Source organism: Artemia franciscana, chromosome 8 (assembly GCF_032884065.1).
Source record: "Artemia franciscana chromosome 8, ASM3288406v1, whole genome shotgun sequence".
NCBI lineage: Eukaryota > Metazoa > Arthropoda > Branchiopoda > Anostraca > Artemiidae > Artemia > Artemia franciscana.
In genome coordinates, this window is record NC_088870.1 from 4,164,495 (window position 1) to 4,188,892 (window position 24,398).

At 34.5% G+C, this 24,398-nt stretch overlaps 1 protein-coding gene across 1 annotated transcript in view; it reads right to left on the reverse strand.

The window, feature by feature from the left end:
- Positions 1–24,398, reverse strand: part of LOC136029890 (tripartite motif-containing protein 2-like) — a 93,615-nt gene that overhangs the window by 35,546 nt on the left and 33,671 nt on the right. The window contains exons 4-5 of the mRNA XM_065708373.1: positions 22,075–22,191; positions 13,113–13,304 (exon numbers count right to left, since the gene is read on the reverse strand). Coding sequence (XP_065564445.1) covers positions 13,113–13,304; positions 22,075–22,191 — 309 coding nt within the window. The remainder of the gene's footprint in view (positions 1–13,112; positions 13,305–22,074; positions 22,192–24,398) is intronic.

The window sequence follows — 24,398 nt, forward strand, 5'->3', positions numbered from 1 at the left end:
TATCCCCAGAACAAAGTTAAAGCATAAATTTGTTTGGTAAATACTCATCCTTGTATTTAAACATATCTCAAACTGACCAGAGCTTAACGTAAACTCAAATTTGTGGAATTAATAGTCGTCCTGATATTTAAATATACCCCAACATCTTAACAAAACTCAACATGAATCCAAATTTGTTTAGTAAAAACTCACCCTTATGTGTTGTACTCATCCTCACATTTAAACATGTCTGAACACATGACCATAACTTAGAATGAACTCAATTTTCAGTAGGAAAAATTCAGCCTCATACTTAAATATATCTTAACCTATCACCAGAACTAAACATAAACTCAAATTTATATAGCGAATACTCCAAGGAAGGATAGGACTTAAGTCAAATAAGTCAGTACTCACTCTCATGTCTCACCATAGATCAGCATATTACTAAAACAAAACATAAACTTCAATTTAAACATATCGGCCATGGTCAAACATATCGCAATAGGTCACCAGAACTCAAGATAAAGTCAAATTTGTTTAGCGAATGCTTACCCTGACATTCAAACATATTTCAATACATCACCAAATCTCAACAGGAACTAAAGTATTTGTAGTGAATGCTCACCCTTATGTCTCACCCTCCATAAAAATATCACCCAAACTCCTCATAAAATTTTATTTGAGCAAAGACACTAAACCTCTCATTTAAACATATCTCAACATATCACCAAAACTCAATAGAAACTCAAATTCGTGTGGTGAGTACACACCTTCTTTTCTTACGCTTCATTTACCGTGACTCCTTTCTCATTTCTATGGCTAAAAATTAAATTACGATTTCATTCGATGTTCGCTTTAGTCCTAACTAACATCATTTCATTCCATTTCAATGGTCTAGCTCACGTGCGTCGTTACCTAGGTTACAAAAGGATACGTTCTCTATAATATATGGTTAAAATGAAATTCAATTTTCTGGTCAGATTGTCAATTTTGAAATTACAACTTGGCTTTGGATTTTGCAATATCTTAAGTCCTCTTCAATGCACCGAGGTACAGTCTTCATCTAAAATTAAAACTTAAACAAAAAATCTTTTTTTTTAAATTGTTTGTAATGAAAATAAAAAGTGACGTTAAAAATTCAAACAAGCAGAAATTGTTTCGTATATGGGGGAGCTGCCCTAAACTAGATTTCCCAATATTTAAATTGTAGACTTTATAAGCTTATAGTCCTATAGGTAAAGTCTGTACTGAAAAAATTAATGACTGCAACAAATGTCCAATCGATAGCCCTTTCAAACATTTGAACAGAAAATTGTATTCTTTAAGCAAATGTACGTTAACAGGGGTCGGGACAGTCCACCTCATTAGAGAATATTTATGTTTGTTTTAAGTTTTAATGTCGTTCTTTACTTCCATATGTTGTTTTTTCATCTGATTCTGTTAGTTTTTAATAGCATAACCAGGGTTACCTATAATGTGAAGAGAGTTACGACCCCGTGAAACCCGACCCTTTACATCAAAGCAAAGTTGGGATTCGTTCCCCTTGATCTTTGATCAAAATGAAGTCCAATTTTCTGGTCAGCTTGTCAATTTTGAAATAGCAGCTTGGTTAGATGCTGGTCAGTTATGATTTTACGAAACGCAAGTCCTCTTCAATGCAACTTATGGTTTACGGTTTGTGGCGGAATTTTTGTGTGAGTCGTGAGCAGAATTCTGTATTGAATATGAATAACATGCAAAATGGAACAGATGCATGAATAATCCCTAACATATTTAGATTAAGGTGCATTGCCAACAATACCCAATATGGTAGAAGGTGTGGTAAGTCCCTCCAAACAATTGAGAAATTTTTCTTCAGGAAACGTGCAGTTTTTCACTGTAAAATAGCTACATAGGCATAGAATATCAAGAAAATTTCCATAGTTTTACGAGCATTTCAAACGAATTGCGAGCCTTTGAGTATGAAAAAGTTCTTCACTTTAAACTAAAATCTTTCTTCTGACTAATTCCAAATGAATTTGAGTATTTTTTTAATACCTATATGTTTCACAACCATTACTGATATTCTACGGAAAACTACGAGGTCACCACTCCATTAGGAAGGGCCCCAGAAAAAGCCTCTTGGGCCTCAATTTTCAAAATATTTATTTTGGTGGTAATTGCGGGACTAATTATGAATGTATCCTTCTGTATATAGGCATGATCCCAAATTGTTTTCCGTTATCGTTTTTAATTTTCTAAAGGCAATCTCTTATAATTTTCGGGATACATGGAACTGATAGCAGAAATTGGGAATAAAAGCCAGAAATTAAGAGACCATCCACCAAAAAATTTTAAAGGGAATAAAAAAATTACCGTTACAAAATTACTGTTGCAAAAGTAACGGTACAAAAATAATCATAGGAATTTGAGCAAGAAAAGGGGAGCACGAAATAATCGGGAAAATATAAGTTTCTGCAATCAATTGTTTTGTAAAGTAAGCATATTAAATTTATTAAATAAAATACAGAAATAAAATACAGTCTCATTTAAATAAAAAAATAGTTTCATTTAAGAAAATACAGTTTGTATTTAAATAAAATACAGTTTCTTTATTTAATCCATCCTACCCACTTAATCAGACATCCAGGCTTATTAGTGTCTATGATATGAGCATATATTCGGCACCATAACCAAATAGGCCCTGATTGTAGAAAAAAGACAACAAAAGAAAAAAGAAACACTCACAGACAAAAACAGAACAACAACACTAACCATAGTATACGAGTACTAACTTTCTTCAAAATTATCTGTTCTTATCTTGTCGATCCCTTCTGCTCCAAAAAGCTCTCTTTGTGATGTACCAATACAGATATGTACATCAGAATGTATGTATAGATATGTACAACATATGTACAGATATGTACAACAGAATGTACAGATATGTACAGAATGTACAGATATGTACAACATCAAGAATGTATCCTAAATATTTCACCATAAAAGCTGTTGGAAAAGCTTCATATAGAAAGGTACAAGCCATAATTAGCAATTACATCCAAATGTAGGTTTATCTACGTTCTTCAAAGTTTTTGCTTGTAGACAAGTTGCAATACTTTAGAAAAGAAAACATATTTGACAATATTAAAAAAAACCTTGAAACAGTTTGAGGGGAGAACCAAAATAAGAAGACAGATCAAAGTTTAGAGTGTACAATCAAGCAGATATTACTAAGTTCGAACAATACTAATTATGCCTCCTTTTCTTTTAGTAACATTTCAAATCTGCTTCTATAATTTCAAAATTTTAAAAATGGTTTAGGTTGTTTTTCCTGTTATTTCCTTGAAGATGTTCCTGCCTGTCTTATTTTAATTATTTCTTTAATCATGGAGCCTTTAAAATTTTCCAAGAAATTCCTCCTGCTTCACAATCAACCAGATTGTTGCAGCCTAGTTAAGAACGAGGCCCAGCCCATAGTAACCAAAAATTTGGAAAATTGTTTTGAAAAAAAGTTTTTAGTCTGGAATGGCGGCTATTTGAAACTAATTAAAGAATGGTACAGTATATATGTCGATCAATCTTAATGGGAAAAGTCTATTACAAAAATAAATTCCTGGTAGTTTCGAAGAGAGCAAGAAACAAAAGAACGAGTTAAACTGATATTTAAACTGTGCCATTTAAATTTCCATAGCCAAAAATCCGCATAGAAAAATTACAGTCCCCTATCTTGATTAACAAGTAAAATCACTTTTAGCATGGGAAGCAGCGATGTGTCTACTTTCCTATCCCCCTTGTTCGTTTCTTTTATTTCTTTAATATTACTTTTATTGTTTTTCGTGTTTCTCTTTTCTTATTGCTTGTTCTTTTTGCAATTGTGTTGTTTTTTCTATGAAAATAAAATAAAAGGCGATTTCAATGAAAGTACCTCACCCCCAAAGGAATTATTCAACATCTAGGAATTAGAAAAACTTTTAGGCGTAAGTATCTCACCAATTGGCTCTCCCCAAGTGATTACCATGGGAAACCTTAAGTCGCAAATTTTAATCGTATGAGGGTTATTGATTTAAATTGAAGAAGTAAACCTATTCATACTTGACCATCAAGAAAGAAAATATTGCTCGAATTGTCTCCTAGCACCTCGCTGGTATTTACACCCTGTTCCCCCCCCCCCCCCCCCCGAAAAAGACAAAGAACTAGGATTAACGTGATAAAAGAACAACACACAATAACGTTTAAATGATAATGATTGATCTATTAAAGGATGTATGTAACATAGAACAACCAAATAATTTTTTTTGGTGCTTTCCAATAATTTATTTATTTCTATCCAACAATAATGTATTTCTTCAATAAAACGTAAATTCAGATCTATGTTTAAATATAGTTCTAGCCTCAGAATTTCAATTATGATTTGGTTTTCTTCATGGTTAGTTCAATGAAAGTGTTCCATCCTGCCTGAATTCCATCATGCTATTTGTCATGGAGTGTTTTACATTTTCTAAGAAATAGCTTCAGTTTTGCTTTCAACCAGCTTCATATCCTTTGTTGGGCATATATGGTATATAATAATCAAATTTTTCTTTGCTTCCCAACAGTTATTCTTACTTCTACAACGGAATGAAAGTTTAGAACTTTCTTTTAATTTAGTTTCAGCGTAAATATTTTAAAGATAATATAGTTTGTTTTTCCTGTTAGTCCGATGAAGGTTTTTCCGCCTGTCTCATTATAATCATTTTATTTATTGCTCATTTTCTTACGACTTTCCAAGCAATTTCTCAAAAAATTGATTTTCTTATATATTTTCCAGCAATTACTCTTATTTCTTTAATAGCTTTTAAATTTCATATCTTTTTTTAGATAGCCTATAGTTCTAAAGTTAAAATTTCAAAAATGGCTTAGTTTGTTTTTTCTGTCAGTTTGATGAAGATTGTTTGCTTGTTTCACCTGGAGCATTTTATTTGTCATGGTGTGTTTTGATTTTCTTCACTAAGAACCTTCTTCACTAAGAACTTTTCTTCACTAAGAACCTTCTTCACTAAGAACTCCTTCTTCACTAAGAACCAGATTGATATCCATTCTTGGACCTATATAATGTGTAATAATTTAGAGTTTCTTTCTTTACCGTTCATTTATAGTGAGCTTTATCAATTTTTATAAAGAGTGACCTTTATGGAATTTTTATAAAGAACTATACCGATCCTTTATGTAATTAAAAATGAAATTCCCTTTTGATCTTTGTATGCAAGATGGTGTAAGTAATATTTACTACTAAAGTTTTATACGAAAATGCTGTTTTTCGTAATAATTGATTTCATTTCAAAATTATTTGTTTACAATTTTCAAAAAGCACTAAATATAACATTTTTTTTCAAGTGAGCCCTTAAACAGCTCCCTTCCATCCTGCAGTGCCCCACTAGCTGCAGAGAAAGAAAAAACAGATAGAAAAAAAAGATGCTGTCGATGCGGAATACCGTGCTAGAAATCACTTTTCTTGTTTTTCAAGCCAATGGATTTTCCTCGTTATTCAAGCTAAGGAACTGTAAGGTATGTAGGCTACTATTTGATTTTTTTATGGGACGTGATGGTATCTTACTAGGTTGCTAGCTACCAATGCAACCCGGATAACAACCAAATAAGGATAAAGTTGCTTTTCAACGATTAATATTATTTCTTGAACAGCATTTGAAAATGGGATCTCTGTTCAAAGCTAGTTCTAGTGTCAAAATTTCAAAGATAGTCAAGGTTTTTTTTAGTTTAGGTTTCAAAGATTTGTCATGGAATTTGTTAAGCTTTCTAAAGGATAACTACTGATTCACTAAAAAAAAACTGATTCACCAAGAACCAGATTAATATCAATTCTTGGACATATATAAAATATAACAATAAAATAAGTTTTTAGCTCCTTGCCAACAATTCATGTTATTTCTTCAGCAGCGTTTGAAATTCAGATCTTTGTTTAAAACTAGTATAGCGTCAAAATTTCAAAGATGGTTAAGGTTGTTTGTCCCTGCTAATTCAATGAAAACATTCCTGCTTGTCTCATTACCATCATTTTATTTGTCATGTAGTGTTTTACATTTTCCAAGAAACAGTTCCTTGGAAAACCTTACAGTACCAGGATTTCATTTCCTTTTGCTGTTGAATCGAACTACTCTGTTTACTGAAATAAAAGCTGAATCGTTCCAAGTCTATCGATTAGTTTCCTTTAAACAAGCTACGGACTGCATAAAAAGAAGATGTAAATGAAGCGATAAACCAGTTCATCCACCTCTCCCGAAGGAGCAGGGAAAAAATATCATAAAAGCTGATGAGATTCTCGACTTTGAGGAAAATAGAAACATTATTGTTTTTTTCATGATGTTAACTCAATATTCTGTTTTTGAAAGAGATTCATCAAAGAAAGCAAAGACAATAAACTACTCAAGCAGAACAGAAATCAATCCTTCGCTTTTGATGAAAGGAAATTAAATGCATCTGTACAAGAATTTTCGTTTCTTTTAATTTGTTTATAATAAACACATATAGAAGAATTTGACCTATTATCATCACAATTTTAATTTTATTGTAATAACTTGTTTGACATTTAATTCTGTATTTTTTTGGAAATTTTCGCCAACTGAGTTTTTAAAATCAGTGCTTAATATATGTGCTAGCAAGCAACAAATTTTCTTTGCCATTGCTTGCTGAATTAGGAACAGCGTTTTCCCCCTCCTTAAGTTGTGAGTTTGTTCGTCTAACAATAAATTTGCACCAACGAAGATAACTTCGACAAGGTCTCGACCGTAATGCTCAATCACAGGAAAGAACAGGAGAGAAAAAAAAATCCAATCTCTCACCAAAAAAATCTACAAAATCACAGGCTAGTCGGGGGTATAGCGCATGATTTAAAAACGTTGGCTAAACACAGCTCACATGACTCGTGCTCAAATAAACATTCAAACCCAATCCAGAGAGGTCAACTCTAGCGGAAACTCAATTATTAACTAAAAATTCATTAACATTCTTTTAGAAGTACCAAACCAAAGGTAGCTTCGTGCAGACTCTGGGAACGCGTTCCAGGTCATATTATCGACTGTCAGAGGGTTGAAGTCGGGCGGCAATGACGGGGTATGAGGAATCTTGAAGTTATTGGAAGCGCGGAGATGATAAGTCGATGGGCTAAAATTTAAATCCCTGTAATGAACATAGCGCAGCAGGAAAGTGATCAAGCAAGTAAAAGAAGTATACGACAGAAGGTAAAAAAATTTCAAATCAAGTAAAGGTTCAAGTTCAAAACAGTTAGTTTTCTGAACAATATTCTTTGCTTTATCATAAAATTTTCAAAGTAGCTTCGGCGAGGAAAAGTTACCATCCAAATAACAGAATAATATGAGTATAAGACTGGGCTGTTGAAAAGGGCTGTAGACCGGGCTATCTAAGAAGCGACCCTGGAACAATGGGTTTTATAATGCTAGAGCCTTATCACAGTTTAAACTGCATAAGACAAAACTGAATATATCACATTGCTCTCAGGTTAGAGCATTCTACTTAATTCGGTTTAGCTTAATTCAGTCCACACTCAACTCATTCAATAACTCAGTTTAGTTGTGTAAATTGTTTGATAGTTACTTTTGATCTTATCCTTTCTCATAGAAACCTGCTCATCATATTGGTTCTTCAAAGTATACAATTTTCTTTCTATTACGAAGCATCTTTTTTAAGTACAAAATCTAAATCTAATATTTCAATTTTGTATTTGGAGCGTCTACGTAGTTTAAGTGACATAAACAGCGAACGAAACAAATAAAATTAAGGGATCTATCACATTCCTGGTTCCGAATGGTTAAAGCTTGTCAGGAAACCCTTTACAAGGAGAAGCTAAAGAAAAATAACATGGTAAATAAATAATCTCTCCAATTCAAAACACACAATTCTGCTTCCCCTCTCTTTGCATGTGCAAAATACTGAAATAAACCCCGACCAAACAATCAGTAAATGCTTGAGACCTGCCACTATAACCAATCAATTATTTAAATACTCAACGCAAGAACTCTCATAATTTTATTCCTAATCATCTGATGTTATCCCGTCACAATTATTTGAATTACTCATGTCTCATATGATAGAATAAAAGAAAATAGCTTCTTCATATGTAAGTAGAAAGTGGTAATAAAACTTAAAACAAACAGAAACTACCAATATTGTATCCCTTTTCTGATTTCTGTTTATGAAAATATACCAGGTCTTCCTGTGCCAATATCAATGGTAAACGACTTGGAAGTTAACACACCTTGTATATTTAGAATCAGCGTGAATGATGTATTCTATTACTGAAATATTGTAAGCAAAACTTCGTGTTTTTAGAGTGTGAGTTTCTATTGATAAAGGTTGCTCTTTACTTACAGTTTTTTCTTACAAGGTATTTGACCCAAAGCTCTCTTAAATGTGAAGGAGGCTGCTATTCCCTCCTTTAACCCCTTTATTTCAAATTCAAGTTGAAAATTCATGTAAAATACCTCAAGACTACGCACCTCCTAATATTAACAAGGAAGAATGGGGGGGAGGAAGGGTAAAAATAAAAGAACTAGTTATAGTTTAATTATTTTCAAACTTTTAAGGTAGGCTACTCAACTTCCCTCCTCATCATTTTTCAATGGTTACCGTTATGTTCCCCACCACCTATACATCTTTTGTGCTGCTCGGAATGCGAATGTAATCTCTTATTAGTAAATAGAAAAAAAGTATCTGAAATAACAAGCGTATTCTAAAAAAATTCCTTGAATCAAGGGGGACTATGAATTACCTTCCCCGTTCCAAACGGAACTCACGCTGAGATAGGAACTTTGGGCATAAATACCCACTTTTTGAGGTTCAAGCACACCCTCCAACCCACACATCGACCCACAGGTCCTTCTTTATAATATCGGATTTCCAATTGCAAACCAGAACTACATTTTATATGATTTATATGTATATATTATGTTTATATTATTTTTTTGTATATTTATATGTATATAAATGTTTATATGAACCGTTTTTCTTTTTGTGGACTTCATATATCCTTTTTGACCAGTGCACCACTGCGTGGCATCATTATACCTTAAACTGAAAACCTTTATATAAACCCTTGGCAATTTTAAATCGATTGGCTATCTCGGAGTTATCACACCATGGCATTTTTACAGTCTTTACGCCAAGATCATTGTTTTTGTACCGCAAAATTGCAGAAAACACCTATTTGCCGTGGCACAATGTTTTTACTGCTTAAAACCGACAATTGAACTTTTATTTTCCGTTCATAAGGGTCTTTTGAAAATTTTCTCTGACCGTTGGTCTGATAAAATCACCCCTGGGGAAAAAAAGACAATCAAACAGACAAAAAATAAACAAGCAAACATGGCATCTCTTCTAAAAAAAAACGTATATCTGTAAATATTATATTTTCTAAATAGGTGCTTGAAAGCTCCAAAAAAATTCTAGGAATTTTGCGGGGTGTTTCCTCCCTTTTTCGAAAATAGAGCTAATTTTCTCATGCTTTTGATTTGCACGTACTAAATGCATGGGTGTATTTAAATTTTGTTTTAGTGACAAAGCAAAGTGAAACAAAACTTGATTTCTATTTATTGTGAGCTCAGCTTAGTTACCGAAATACTTTTTCCAAATATTAATCCCTCTCACCTCAATAAACTCCACACTATCGGAACTCCCTTTTTATAAGAACAAATTTTAAGTAACCACTTTGAGTGTCAAAATGAATTTGATATCGAAAATTGATGCTTAAACTACGTTAAAAGGGAATGTAATATTTCATAGCAACATAAAAACTATCAGGGCAACGTTTTCAAAATATATCTTCAGGAAACGGAAAAACTCTCTAAGTTATCGGTATTTTTATTAATTTTCTTCGCTCTATTGCGGAACCGACTTCTAAGCGCCATTAGTATCCAAGGCGACTAAGCCATACAATAAAATAATAAAGTAGTCTTTGTATATAATTTTCTAATAAAGGAGAAGAATATTTTAGCAACAAGCTACTGGCCTAGTGGTATAAAATTGGCAACAATGTCAATGCTCCTATTATCACAAAAGTGTAGCCCCCAAGAGTTTCCGAATTCGTGGTTATCCCCACTAAGTGTCCACTAGATCTGACAGCACTACAAATACTCCGACGAATATAAGAAGGAAGGACCTAAGGACACCAAAAAATAATGAAGTTTAAAAATTGCTCCACCCGAGAAGATGCACCACATCAAATTGTGCTAAAAACAGGACCGAGAAAGTTGCAAGTTGAAAGCAGTATCCTTAGAAGATAGTGAACATGTAAAAGAGACCCAATGAGCACCGCAGTTTGAGGAGAAGGTAGGGTGACATTTCACCTAGGTTTCCTCACTTTAATTCTAAAAGTAACTTTTTAGGTATTTTCATTGAAAAAATATAAAAATAAAACGACCACCTCCCCTATATCTCAGAAAATACCCCCCCCCCTAAAAACATGAATTGGCCGCACTGGGTGTATGCACATGGTACTATTGTAATTGATAACAATCAGCCACGAAAAGTCGTGTAAAATTACTTGTAGAAACTAGACAGTCGAATGTCACGGCTCTTGTGTACCAAAGACATTGAAAATGAACCCTGATTGTTTGAATTGTTGAACTGAGACTTAAACAGTTATATCCAAATATAAAAATAAGAAGAGCTAAATTTCTAATGAAAATACCTCTATGGGCATAAAAGACAAGGCCATGTCTTTAAACATGGGCATAAAAGATATGATACGATACGAAAGATACGATATGACACAGCACCAAACAATTTTAGAAAGAACAGCTTTCCTTCGAAAATATAGCTGTCTTTGGGAATCAACAAATTTTTAATGTTTGAATTTTTACAGACAATAAGCGTAAATTTTAACTATTCAGTTTTTATTAACCAATTTCACGCTTCAGCGGGGCAGTACTAAAAAGTATGGTACTGCCCTAAAATTCTTCATAACTTTGAAGCAACCAAACAAAGGCTGCAAAATCGTGGTTTTTAGATATGAACAGACTTAAGATGGGCACAGGGGGCCAAGATCGTTAATATTTTTATTTTTTTGGTACTTTAAGGGGGTAACCTCAACTTTTGTACAGGAAAAGTATAAAGTGATTAGTCCTGAAGAAATATTGTTTCAATGAGACTCTTTTCCGGCCCTGCTACAAATAAATAAAAAAACGAGTTTTTTTAAATGAAAGTAAGGAGCAACATTAAAACTTAAAATGAACAGAAATTACTACGCATATGAAAATATGAAAATTACTCCTCAACATCCCCCTCTTTACGCTAAAGTTTGACTCGTTCTCTTTTCTACTTACTACTTTTTAAAACAATAAGAAACTTTAGCGTAAAGAGCGGGGCGTTGAGGAGGAAAAGCCCCTTTCATATGCGGAGTAATTTCTGTTCGTTTTAAGTTTGAATGTTGCTCCTTACTTTTATTTAAAAAACCTTGCTTTTTTTATTTAATTTCTGTACGTTTTTGAATTAATGCATGTTTTGATCTTGACTCTCCGCACGTAAATAATTAAAACAAAATTGCATATTAATTAATTGCAATTAATTGGAAGATTTTGACAAAAAAGAGTGAGAGAGGAGGCCTAGTTCCCCTCCAATTTCTTATTACTTAAAAAGGCAACTAGAACTTATAATTTTTTACAAACGTTTTCATTGGTAAAAATTATATGTAACTTACGAATTAACTTACGTAACGAAATTCTATATTCGTATGTTTTTATTGCGTATATGAGGGGGTTCAACCCTCACCAATACCACGCTCTTTACACTAAAGTTTAAATGTCCCAATTCCTTAAGAATGACCTCTGAATCACAAAGGCCGTAGAATAAATAGTTGAAATTACCAAAAATACTTTAGCGTAAAGAATGAGGTATTACGAGCAGGTAAACCCCTCACATACGTAATAATTTTTGTTCGTATTAAGTTTTAATGCTGCCCCTTACTTTCAGTAGAAAAAACTTTTCATATTCATTTTTTCATTGTTTTGCGCCCCCTTCATTGAAATTCTCTTCCCCCATGAGAAGTTCCTCCATGGAAATATCCTCCCAAGTACCCCCCCTCAACTCTCCCCTAAACCAAAAAAAAAATCCCCCTGAAAACATCTGTACACTTCCCAGTAACCATTACTGTATGTAAACACAGGTCAAAGTTTGTAACTTGCAGCCCCTCCCACGGGGACTGCGGGTGAGTAAGTCGTCCCTAAAGACATTGTTATTAGGTTGTTCGACTATGGTGAATAAAATTGCTATCTCAGAATTTTGATCTGGTGACTTTTGGGAAAAAATGAGCGTGGGAGGGGGCCTAGGTGCCCTCCAATTTTTTCGGTCACTTAGAAAGGGCATCCGCACGCATCCGTGATCTGTTTTCTGACAGATCATCAAAACGCATCCGTGATCTGTCTTCTGGCAAAAAATTCGAAATTCCACATTTTTGTAGTTAGGTGCTTGAAAATTCTACAATAAGGTTCTCTGATACGCTGAATCTGATGGTGTGATTGTCGTTAAGCTTGTATGACTTTTAGGGGGTGTTTTCCTCTATTTTCTAAAATGAGGCAAATTTTCTCAGGCTCGTAACTTTTGATGGGTATAACTGATCTTAATGAAATTCTTTTGATGTAACTGTTGGTATCAAAATTTCATTTTTTAGAGTTTCGGTTACTATTGAGCCTGGTCGCTCCTTACTACAGTTCGTTACCACGAACTGTTTGAAAACGAACACTTTTTTGCATGCTCACTAATGGTGTGCGTGGCGCAGGCACTAATTTCTTGATCTTTTCCGTTCAGCCGGGAATAAAATACGTGTGTGTAGGGAAATAATCCGACGCTTCCCATCTATTCCCCCCAGATTTCTCCAGGCACCCATTTAGAGGTGGATAAAGTCTGACTGAGCTTACAGAGTCACACACCCGTTCCAAACCAACTGGCTAGTGACACGAATGCCTGTCCTCAAGATTTCAAGTCTAGCATATTAGCCACTCGGCTACCACCCACCCAGCTTCTAACTATGCAATTCTAAGAACTAGTGGTACATAAGACGATTTCTGATGGTACTAGGGATCACACAATACCCCTATATATTCGTTAAAGCTCAGGAACCAAGCTACATTTAATGAGATACTCACCTGTGAACAGTCAATATGTTCAAGGGATTTCAGGATCTCAGCCATTTCCTTGATTAGTCCGCTCATTTTCAAATTCTTTTCTTCTATCAATCTAGAAGTATCCTGAAGCATTTTTTTCTTTTGCATTTTTAACTTCTCCATAAGGACTTCATATGACGCATTGATGTTTTCTTCTACTTTGATTGTGTGGAGCTAATTAGAGAAAAAAAATTTTTTTGCCTCAACATAAAGTACTCTTGATCGACTAAAATATAATAAATATAAATATAATACTAAATATAATTCGACTAAATATATTCGACTAAAATATAATAAAGCTAGCTTCAAATGAGGGACATTTGCAATAAAGCAAGTAGCAAATAAGACTTTCGTCAGAGAGTCAAAAGAAGGAAAAACAACCTACCACCCCTCCCTCAGGGAAAATATCCTTCGAGCTAAGTAGGTAATTCTGGTGCTGAAAGGCTCTGGAGGTGAAAGCTCCATTCTTATTCTTAAAATAGTATTTTTCATGTATAATGGTAGTTTTAAGTGAATACTTTACGATAAAAAAGTTGAGCATTAGCATATAAGGCTGGGGGAGAGGAATGACTTCAAGCTTATGGATTTTGGGGTATATTTCATCGTATAAAGCTCTTGAATAATTTTTTTCTCATGACAAAAACGGTAGTGATTGTTTTGCATCATTGTCGTTGTACAGAAGACAAAAAATAAATTTCCAAGCTTTTTTCACGAGAAAGTTCTAGACTTTCGGGGGGGGGCAAAATTTGTAATAACTACTGTAATAGCTGAATATTTTAACTTTGTTTTTAGATATGATTCTTGAAATTGTGGCTAGCAACCCATGAGCTAGACTTTATACATTTTTTTCCAAATTATGGGTAGTCTCCCCTATGTTGTATTAACGGCCGGTGTCTCCTATCTCCTGTGAAAAAAATATAGCTCAGCTAATTGGAACAATAGATGAAATTTTCCTATTGAAATCATCTTCACTTTCTAAGTAATCTTTGGCAAAGTTATAGATAGAGTCTCTCTAAATTGCAGATTTAATACGCCCCTAATTTATTTAATGCTTGTGATATATATTTTTTTTTCAATCTTAATAAGGCCTTTTTTTTACAAATTTAATGCTAGAAATTTAGGCTGGTAGATAAGAATTTTGAACGTATTTTCTATTTAGTTCCCTCGAACAATGATCTCTCCAGATCTATCTGTGTAACTTTGACTTTCTTAGGCGTTTCTGGAAAAAACATGAGATTTAGTCTTTATTTAAAAAAAACGAAATATTGTTTTTCAGCAAAATACGACCTTTCTCTTTTAACAGAATGTAATGTTTTTTTCTTCATGTCTATCATCGTGAATGTGATAAAATTAATGTCACAAATATTACATTATTATGAGGATCATATTATCAGGGATATTGTATCAACTTATAGTAGATCAATAAAAAAGATTTAAATTAACTGCATGGGAAAGTTGTTGGTTAACTAAGCTTCGATGATTTTGTTTTTCACCTTCTTGAAATTACATTAAAAGTACCGAGGAAATCAAAATGAAAAATTTCCCCCCCCCCCTGGTTCTATCTTACGTCATTCTACACCTGAAAACCAGGATTTTCTATCATTTTGGTTTTAATGTTATAGAAAATTAAAAGTTAATTTTGGCAAGGAAAAAGTTCCATCAGTGTTACAAAACCGAACCGTGAAAACAATATGCAAAAAAAATTCGTAAATTCGATAACGGTTTCCGCACTTATTGCAGATGTTGCAGACTCGTTTCGCAAACGTTGCAAAAAACTGCAAAGATTACTTAAAGTCAAGTCCTGAGTTTTCCATTACATAATATTTCATGGTTATCCTCCATGGGGTATTCTCATGTATATCTTGTACCTACCATACAAATTTGGAAGGGATAGAAATGGCAAAATAGAATAATCTGTTTTTCTAAAAGATCTGCTTATAAGTAAGTCAACAACAAATACTTTGAAGCGCTAAATAATTTTAATGAAAAGAAAACTAATGCCATAGCTATTCCATGGCAAATACATCTCTTTCCAATTTCTATTTGTTAGCAATATTTTAGGTATGTTTATGTATGTTAGGCATGTTACGTGTAGCCTATGCGTTACTCATCCAATCGCTGGATTTTTTACCTAGTTTGCTGTCACAATAACTGTGCCTTCCTACTGCTACAACAACCGAGAACGTTATTCTTTCTGAGGCCTCCTTATGATAAAAAAGTTTTTGCCCAGTTTTGGGGGATTTTTAAGACATGTTCTTCATTTTTAAAATTGGAGAGAGCTTGTAAAAAACAAAATTGAAAATTGAAAACCTTTTTATTAAAAACTTTGTTCCTGGTTTGTCGTAATTGTTAAGACGTATGTGGCCGTAAAAGCTTACATTTAGTAATTTACAGTGTCAATTTTCACTTTTGATTTCCTTTGTAATCTAAGAAATATAATAAGTTTTAAGCGTTCAATACAAAAGTCCTTAAAATGTCCTTTAACTGCCTTAAAATTGTAAAACTGTTACGTAAAAGTGCTGTTTGATCTTGTCTTTGATCCCCTTGCCAACCAAAAGAGGAGTGCAGCAACCTAAAATATTAAACACAGTGGCAATACCCATCGATACAAGCATCTGGATATTCTTTGGAAAGTGACGCTGGCATCATCAGCTTTATAGGGTGACATTCCACTTTTAATTAATTTAGTATAATAATTATTTTAGTAATTTTAAAAAATTTAACATAATTTTAGTTTTGAAATGATAAATTTCAATGGTAATGATAAAAATAAGTGTTTTGTTTTAAAACCAAATTAAACAGCAACATTTAAACTTACAACGAAAAACAAACTGGTCTATATGCAGAGGAGCTCCTGCCCCTAAACCCGTCACTCTTTACCCTAAGGTTTGACTAGTGCTCTTCTTCAATTATTTACAGCAAACAAAAAACACCTTCATAAAAAATGATGTTTTAAAAGAAAATATAATAGAAAAGAGGTACAATCGAAAATCTAGGGGAGGCTATTTTTTCGGAGTTCCTTGTGAATATAAAGGAAACAGATTTTTTTTAAATATAAACAGAGGGGAAGTCCATACCCCCACATTACCGCATTCAGAGGCAGCTATTTGAAATACTATTTTTTTTTCAATAGAATTTCAGTAGCAGCAGTTTAACTAAATATCTCTCTTGAGGTGTAGGGGTGTGAATCCATTATTCTCTGAAACAGAAAGTGCATAGATGATAAGTGTATTTTAAAGCCAAATATACAGCCATGAAGACAGTACATATATTCCGTATTATTTATAAAGTATATTCTGTATAAGTAGTATCCCCAAGGTGGTTTTTGTGAGACCCATACCCACTACTCCTTTCTTCCTTTAATGATTTGAATTGAACGATAACCCACTCAAAGAATGTCATAGGAAATGTTTATATCATAGAGAATGTTTAGGATTTCTTCGAATGTTACATACTAGGGTTTATTAGAGTCCACTATTCAAGCAGGGGAGCTTTTTCTTTTTTAAGGCATTTTTCTTCAAGAGGTTTTTTCAAGACGTTTCCAGATATTTCAGAAAGTTTTTAAGACATTTTTCTTCAAGGCATTTTTCAAGACGTTTCAAGACATTTCAAGACGTTTTTTAAGATTTTTTTTTTCAAGGCGTTTTTCTTAATGATTTTTTTAGTTCTTACATAGAGGGGCATGTTTATTTATATTAGGGATGACATATTCACACGTGACATGTTAGATTTGACGCTTGTAGGGACATTCCCGCTCGTAACTGAGCACAGCGCACACGTTGGCGTTATGTAATGGCAGCACACATGCGGGTGCAGCGTAATGACAGAACAGACGTGAGTGTTATGCAATGGCGGGCACACACGTGAAATGTCACAAAACGGGCAGCGCACACGTTATTTCATTCAAGGCATTATCTTTTCTTCAGGATTTTTTTTTCTTTCACGTTGTTTTTTCTGTCAAGGTGTTTTTCGCAGGGAAGCTGTATATTCCAGAGATTTTTGCTCTCATTAGGATTTGAAAGGGCCATTTCCATCCAATGAAATTGTGCCCTGGACATCCAGACCATGAAGGCCTTTCTAATATTATGTTTCAGGAAATATATTCTACGAAATAAGCTATTGCAGGCAAGGAGAACCCCCTGCTCGCGCATGTTAGAACGATTAAATGTTTTGCGTGTTCCTATTTGTTTGCAATAATTGAGATAATCAGAGGGGAAAATTGATTACTAGATTTTGCTTAAATTTGATATGCACCTGTTTGTTAAGCATTGCTTTTAGAGAGTGTTATCAAGTAGTATTGCGAGTTGCTGCTAGCGTTTTTTTTCATAAATAGAGTTTATTACACTACTGGAAGTTGAATGCGCTCTCAGGGGTGAAATAAAAGTGAGAGGGAAAACAAGATGCTTAAATTACATAAGCGATTACCTATCGAAGTTTTATCCTGAAACAATAAATCTAAATGGTACAGGCTTTTGTATACACAACATATATTACTAACAAAAAAATTACAAAGGATCATTTAAACACAGAAAAAGCAATTAAATCTCAACAAACAAAAAGACAAAATGTAAAAAAACATAACCTAGAATAAAATAAATGCAAAAAGAACTATGAATTAAGGAAAGGTGGGGTCCTAGCAATGAATTACAGACGAAAGGATTGATAAGGGTAAAATTAGGCCCTATAAAGAGCTATTTCTGAGAGCTTTTAATGAAAATACCATGTTTCTTTGAACCAAGATATGATTATTCAAGCCACGTGACTTTATGTGGCTAGCCCACCCTAGCAAGCAATTCCAAAGGGGGCGGATTTCTATTACACATAAATTTAAGCAATATTAAGAGTTATTAATGAGGGGTTCTTAAATAAAATCCTTAACGTTTTTGACAGTATTTTAGATTTTAGTCATCCCACCGCCGAAAAATTCATTTAATAGCTCCACCTCAGCTTTAAGTTGTAGAACATGTTAGTCCACGGTGGAAGCAATTCACGCCACCGTGGCAAAATGTGGCTGCCCCATGACATTCTTATGACATTGATTATCATTTCTAAGATATTTCCAGACATTTCTTGACAAAATTATGCTTGGAGTCCATTGATTCAAGTTTTCATAAGCAAACCCCCAAAACACTTCAACCCATCACTGTATTAAGCAGCTGCCCTCCGTGGTCTCCACGTCACATCCGTTATCACCCATAGGACATTTAATACCTTTTCCCACAAAAAAAGCTTATAAATCTACAATTGAATACTGTTTTTATTTGAACATTGGGAGTTAGCATTTCATTGTCAGAATGTGATAGCCCAGGGCAGTGAACACCACATAGAATTTAAAACATTTCTTGAACGAGTCATCTCCTTATTTCCAATGTTTTATGAAAATTGGTTCCATGGTAATGCCCTACGGCACCCACCATCATCATTTAATCGTATTTTGACGTTTGAATACACCAAAAGATATATTTTTGTTTTTTGTTGCTATTATTTTCTATCAATTCCCAACTCATGTGACTCTATGAATGGCATACGGTAGGCTCCACCCCCCTCAATGTGACGGCCCCATTGCCAATTCACGCCACCACGGCGGTATATGGCTGCCTCACGACAACTCCACGATATGCCTAATCGCCTTTGGCACTTTCTAGATATTTTCTGGAATCCAGAAATTCTGAATGAAAGTGGAACTTTTTCTCTTATTTAGAAAAATTCAGAATAGAAGTGTAATTTTTGTTTCTTTTCTGTGAAAAAATTAAGAATTGATACCGTTTTATCTCTTCTATAGAAAAATTCAAAACTGATAGCTTTTTTCCCTTCTTTGGACAAATTTCTAGTCGAAGTGGAACTTTACTCTGATTTTGGTAAATTCTGAATTGAGGTGCAACGTTGTTTTCTCTTCTTTGAAAAAATTTAGAAGTAAGTTGGAACTTTTTCTCCTCTTTGGAAAAATTCAGAATCAAAGTGCAACTTTCTTTTCCTTTTTTGTGAAAATTCAGAACTGAAGCGGAATTCTTGTTGTTTTCTCCAAACAAAATTCAGAATCGGATGTAACTCTTCTATGGAAAAATTCAGAACATAATTTGAACTTTTTCTCTTCTTTGCAAAAATTCAGAACTGAAGTGGAACTTTGTTTTTCTTTGGAAAATTCCCAATGAAAGTGTAATTTTGTTTTCTCTGCTTTGAGAAGATTTTGAATTCAAGTGGAAATTTTTTATCGCCTTTGGAAAAATTTCTCTTCTATGAAAAAATTAAGAATTTTTCGGACCTTTGCTACCTTTTCCCACAAAAATATGCTTATAAATCTACAATTGAATACTGTTTTTATTTGAACATCGGGACTTAGCATTTCATTGTTAGAATGTGATAGCCCAGGGCAGCTAACACCACTTAGAATTCAAAATATTTCTTGAACGAGTCTTCTCCTTATTTCCAATTTTTCTCTTCTTTGGAGAAACTCAGAACTGAAGGTAACTTTTTTTCTCCACTTTGGAAAAATTCAGGATGGAACTGTAAATTTTTTTTGTTTTCTTTGAGAAAACTCAGAACTGAAGTGGAACTATGTTTTCGCTTCTTTGAGAAAACCCAGAACTGCCCTGGAAGTTTTAAATGTGTGTGTGCGTGTGTGTGTTTGTGTGTGTTTTACCTCTGTGTGATTTCGTCTCTCTCTCTCCGTGTCTGTGTGTCTGACTGTGTGTGTGCCTGTGTGTCCGACTTTATGTGGTTGTGTGTTTTCGTGTGTGAGCGTTTGTTTTTCTCTCTTTGGGTTTTTGTCTCTCTCTCTTTCCGTGCCTGTGGGCTTATGTGCGTGTGTGTGTTTTCGTCTCTCTCCGTTGCTGTGTGTCTGACTTTGTGTGGTTGTGTGTGTGTGTGTTTTTTGTCTCTCTATCGGTCTGCCTGTGTGTCTGACTGTATGTGTGCCAGTGCATCTAATTTTGTGTGGTTGTGTATGTGTGTGTGTTTTTTTGTCTTTCTCTCACTGTGTCTGTGTGTCTGACTATAATTGTTTGTGTGTTTCTATTTGTGTTTCTTCCCCTCTATGTGTTTTTGTCTCTCTCTCTCCATACTTTTGTGTCTTAATGTGCTTACCTGATCAGAAGGTGCTAGAAGACCATTAATAGGGTGAAACTGTGGTGTGAATTGACCTGGTGTTTCACGGAGGATTTTGTTGAAAATAACACGACTGAATGGACTGAATGCATGATTATTAACCAGAATATATTAGGAAAATGTTTTGGAGATGATGAGGGGTTGTAAAGGTTGGCGGTGGGTCGGTAACGGCATGACAAGGTGGTGTAGATTGACATGGTTTATCACGGAAGGTTAGCTTGTGAAAACATAAACTATTGCGTTTAATGGATGCTTCTCCACAAGAAATGTCTAAAAATGTGTTAGGAATGATGAGAGGGTGTCAGAGGCCAGTCATAGTGCTACACAGGTTGGGAGTTGTCAGAAAATAATAGCAAAAAATAAAAATATATCTATAGGGGTAATCAGGTGTAAAAAATGCTGAAATGATGATGACTGGTGCCACAGGGTGCCACTGTGCAACCAATTCTTATAAAGCCATTGGAAATAAGGAGGAGGCTGGCTAAAGAAATGTTTTTAAATTCTAAGTGGTGTGATTTGCCTTGGACTATCACATTCTAACAACGAAATGCCAAAAACCACTATTCATATAAAACAGCGTTCAATTTTAGAATTTTAAGCTTTCTTGTGGGAAAAAGGTTGACAATCCCTTAGAAATGAAGACGGATGACACAGGGGCAGCCACGTAATACCAAGGGGGCGTGAAGTGTTTTGGGGACATCACGAAAGGGTGTGCTTATAATAACACGAATCAACGGACTCTTAGCTTAATTTTATTGAGAAATATTTTTAAAATATTTAAGGAATGATAATGCGTATAATAGGGCTGTCATGGGGTAGCCATATATTACCATGGTGGTATGAATTGGCGGGAGGACCATTATTCTGAGGGGGTGGCTGATGCCGTGTGCCCTCCACAATGTAAGTGATACGGGTTCTCTTGGCGTGCATTAGGCTATCCATGAAATATAATATTAGAAAGACCGTCGTGGCCCAAATCTCCAGGGTACCATTCCACTGAATGGAAATAACCCTTTCAAATTCTAATGGGGGAAAAATCTTTAGAGTATAAATGTTCCCTGAAAAAACATCTTGAAAGAAAAAAACACCTTGAAAGAAAAGAAATCCTGAAGAAAAAGCCTTGAAAATGGAAGAAAACTAATTGAAAGAAAAAAACTTTGAAAAATAAGAAAATGAAATCTCTTAAAAGTATTATTTAACACCCCACGTGCGCACTGCCATAACGTGGCATTTCATGTGTGAGCACACCACTTCGTAGAAGCCATGGGTGTGCTATCATTACATAGCACTTGCGTTTGCACTGCCATTATGTAACAACAACGTGTGGACCGTGCTCAGTTACGAGCGGGGATTTCCCCACGATTCACATGTGTAGTATATCAACTGTGAATGTGTCATCCTTAACATAAGTAGACATTCCCCTACTACGTAACAACAAAAGAAATCATGAAGAAAAATGTCTTTACAATGTTTTGAAATGTCTTAAAACGTCTTGAAAAACGTCTCGGAGAAAAAATCTTAGAAAATGTCTTGGGATTTCTTGAAAAATTTTGAAATGTCTTGAAGAAAAATGAAAAAAAATTACGTAGCACCTCAAACCCTATTATGTAACATTAAAAACAATCCAAAAAAATTTATGTTATGTAACACAACATGTGCATCTTAAGGGAGTCGCTGTTCAACTTAAGTCATTAGAGGAAAAAAGGAGTAGTGGGTACAGGTCATACAATAACTATTTTTGAGATACTACTTGTAAAGTCTCCTTATACCGTAACTATTCTATTAAAGCTATTGCTATGCTGAAAGTTTATTTGAGACTTTAAGTCAATACAGGGCTTACCTTGAAGCTTTCCTGGCTACTTGTCACATTTTCTTTTAATAACTCAAGAGTTTCTTGTATTTCCATTTTGATCGCTTTATTTTGCTCATTTTGCAAGCTCTCACAGGGTTGGCAAAACTAAAAAATCAAGTTATTTTCATTAGTCAATTAAAGTTAAATGCTAGGAAAAATATAAAATAATATTATATTACATATTGAACGCTGTAAATTATAGTAACAGGGTGCCCAAATTTCACTCGGGCCTTTACATGCATATATATATATATATATATATATATATATATATATATATATATATATATATATATATATATATATATATATATATATATATAATTATAAGTTGTATAATTATAAGTTGTCTGTCTGTCTTTCTGTCAAGTGACGTCATGTTTGTATGTCGACTGATGTCTTGTTTGTCGACTGACGTCATTATAAGGATTGAGCTGTATGTCGTCATGAAGTTGTTTGTCGACTGACGTCATGTTTGTCAACTGATGAAATTACAGACCGGGACACCGGGACATAAATGACGACCAGGACACCGGGACAAAGGGAATATAAATGACGACCGGATACTCAAATAGAAATTACAGACTGGGACACCGGGACACAAATAACGACCGGGTCACAGGGAAAATAAATGACGACCGGGTCACAGGGACACAACTACAACGGGGACGCTGGGGCACAGGGGGGATGTATAAATGACGACCGGGACACAGGGAATGTTCGAAGAGAAATTACAGACCGGGACACAGGGAATATAAATGACGACTGGGACACTCAAAGAGAAATTACAGACTGGAACACCGGGACACAAATGACGACCGGGACACAGGGAATATAAATGACGACCGGGACACAGGGACACAACTACGACGGGGACGCCGGGGGGACAGGGGGATATATAAATGACGACGGATTGAGCTGTATGTAAACTGAAAAAGAAAAAAAACTAAAAAAAGGAAAAAAACTGAAAAATAAAGGAGAAAAAGAAAACAAAAAAAAATAAAATCTATATATATAAAAATAAGTTGTTTGTCTGTCTGTTCGCATATGATTTCATCATATACCAATTCAAAAACGAATGTATACAAGCTGAAGCAGCTGAGTTGGTAAAGCGTTATGTTTCAGGTTTTAGGTCCGAGAGGTTCCAGGTTCGAACCTTGAATACAAAAGAAGAAAAAAAACTAAAAAAGGTAAAATCTACAAAAAAACTAAAAATAAACTACCAAAAAAACTAAAATAGCTAAAACTAAAATAAACAAAAATAAAAAAAGGTAAAAACTACAAAAAAAACTAAAAAGAAAAAAACTAAAACTAATAAAAAAACTAAAAAAAACTAAAAAAAGGAAAAAAACTGAAAAATAAAGGAGAAAAAGAAAACAAAAAAATAAAATAAAAATAAAAACTATAAAAGGTAAATGTATTCAAGCCGAAGTAGCTGAGTTGGTAAAGCGTTATGTTCCAGGTTTTACATCCGAGAGGTTCCAGGTTCGAACCTTGGCTTTAGCATTAATACAAAAGAAGAAAAAAAACTAAAAAAGGTCAGACCGGGACATTGGGAATATAAATGACGACCGGGATACTAAAAAAGAAATTACAGACTGGGACACCGGAACACAAATGATGACTGGGACGTGTATGTAAATAAAATAAAAATAAAAACTAAAAGAGGTAATTGTATTCAAGCCGAAGTAGCTGAGTTGGTAAAGTGTTATGTTCCAGGTTTTACATCCGAGAGGTTCCAGGTTCGAACCTTGGCTTTAGCATTAATACAAAAGAAGAAAAAACTAAAAAAGGTCAGACCGGGACGCAGGGAATATAAATGACGACCGGGACACTTAAAAAGAAATTACAGACTGGGACACCGGAACACACATGATGACTGGGACGTGTGTGTCGACTGACGTCATGTTTGTGTGTCGACTAACGTTATGTTTGTCGACTATAAATGACGACTGGGAGACAGGGACACAACTACAACGGGGACGCCGGGGGGCACAGGGGGGATATATAAATGACGATGGGGACACAGGGAATGTTTGATTAGCAATCACCATCAATAAAGCTCAAGGGCAATCATTAGAATAATAAGGTATAGATCTGAATACGGATTGTTTTTCCCATGGGCAATTATATGTTGCATGTTCAAGAGTCGGTAAACCTGATAATCTATTTATATGTAGGTGGGACACAGGGACGCAACTACAATGGCGTGTAACTAATATGGTGCGTAACGACTTATGCGCGCGGGGGGGCTTGGGGGGTGCGAAGTGCCCCCACCAACTAGGTGTTGGGGTGGCGCGAAGCAACACTCT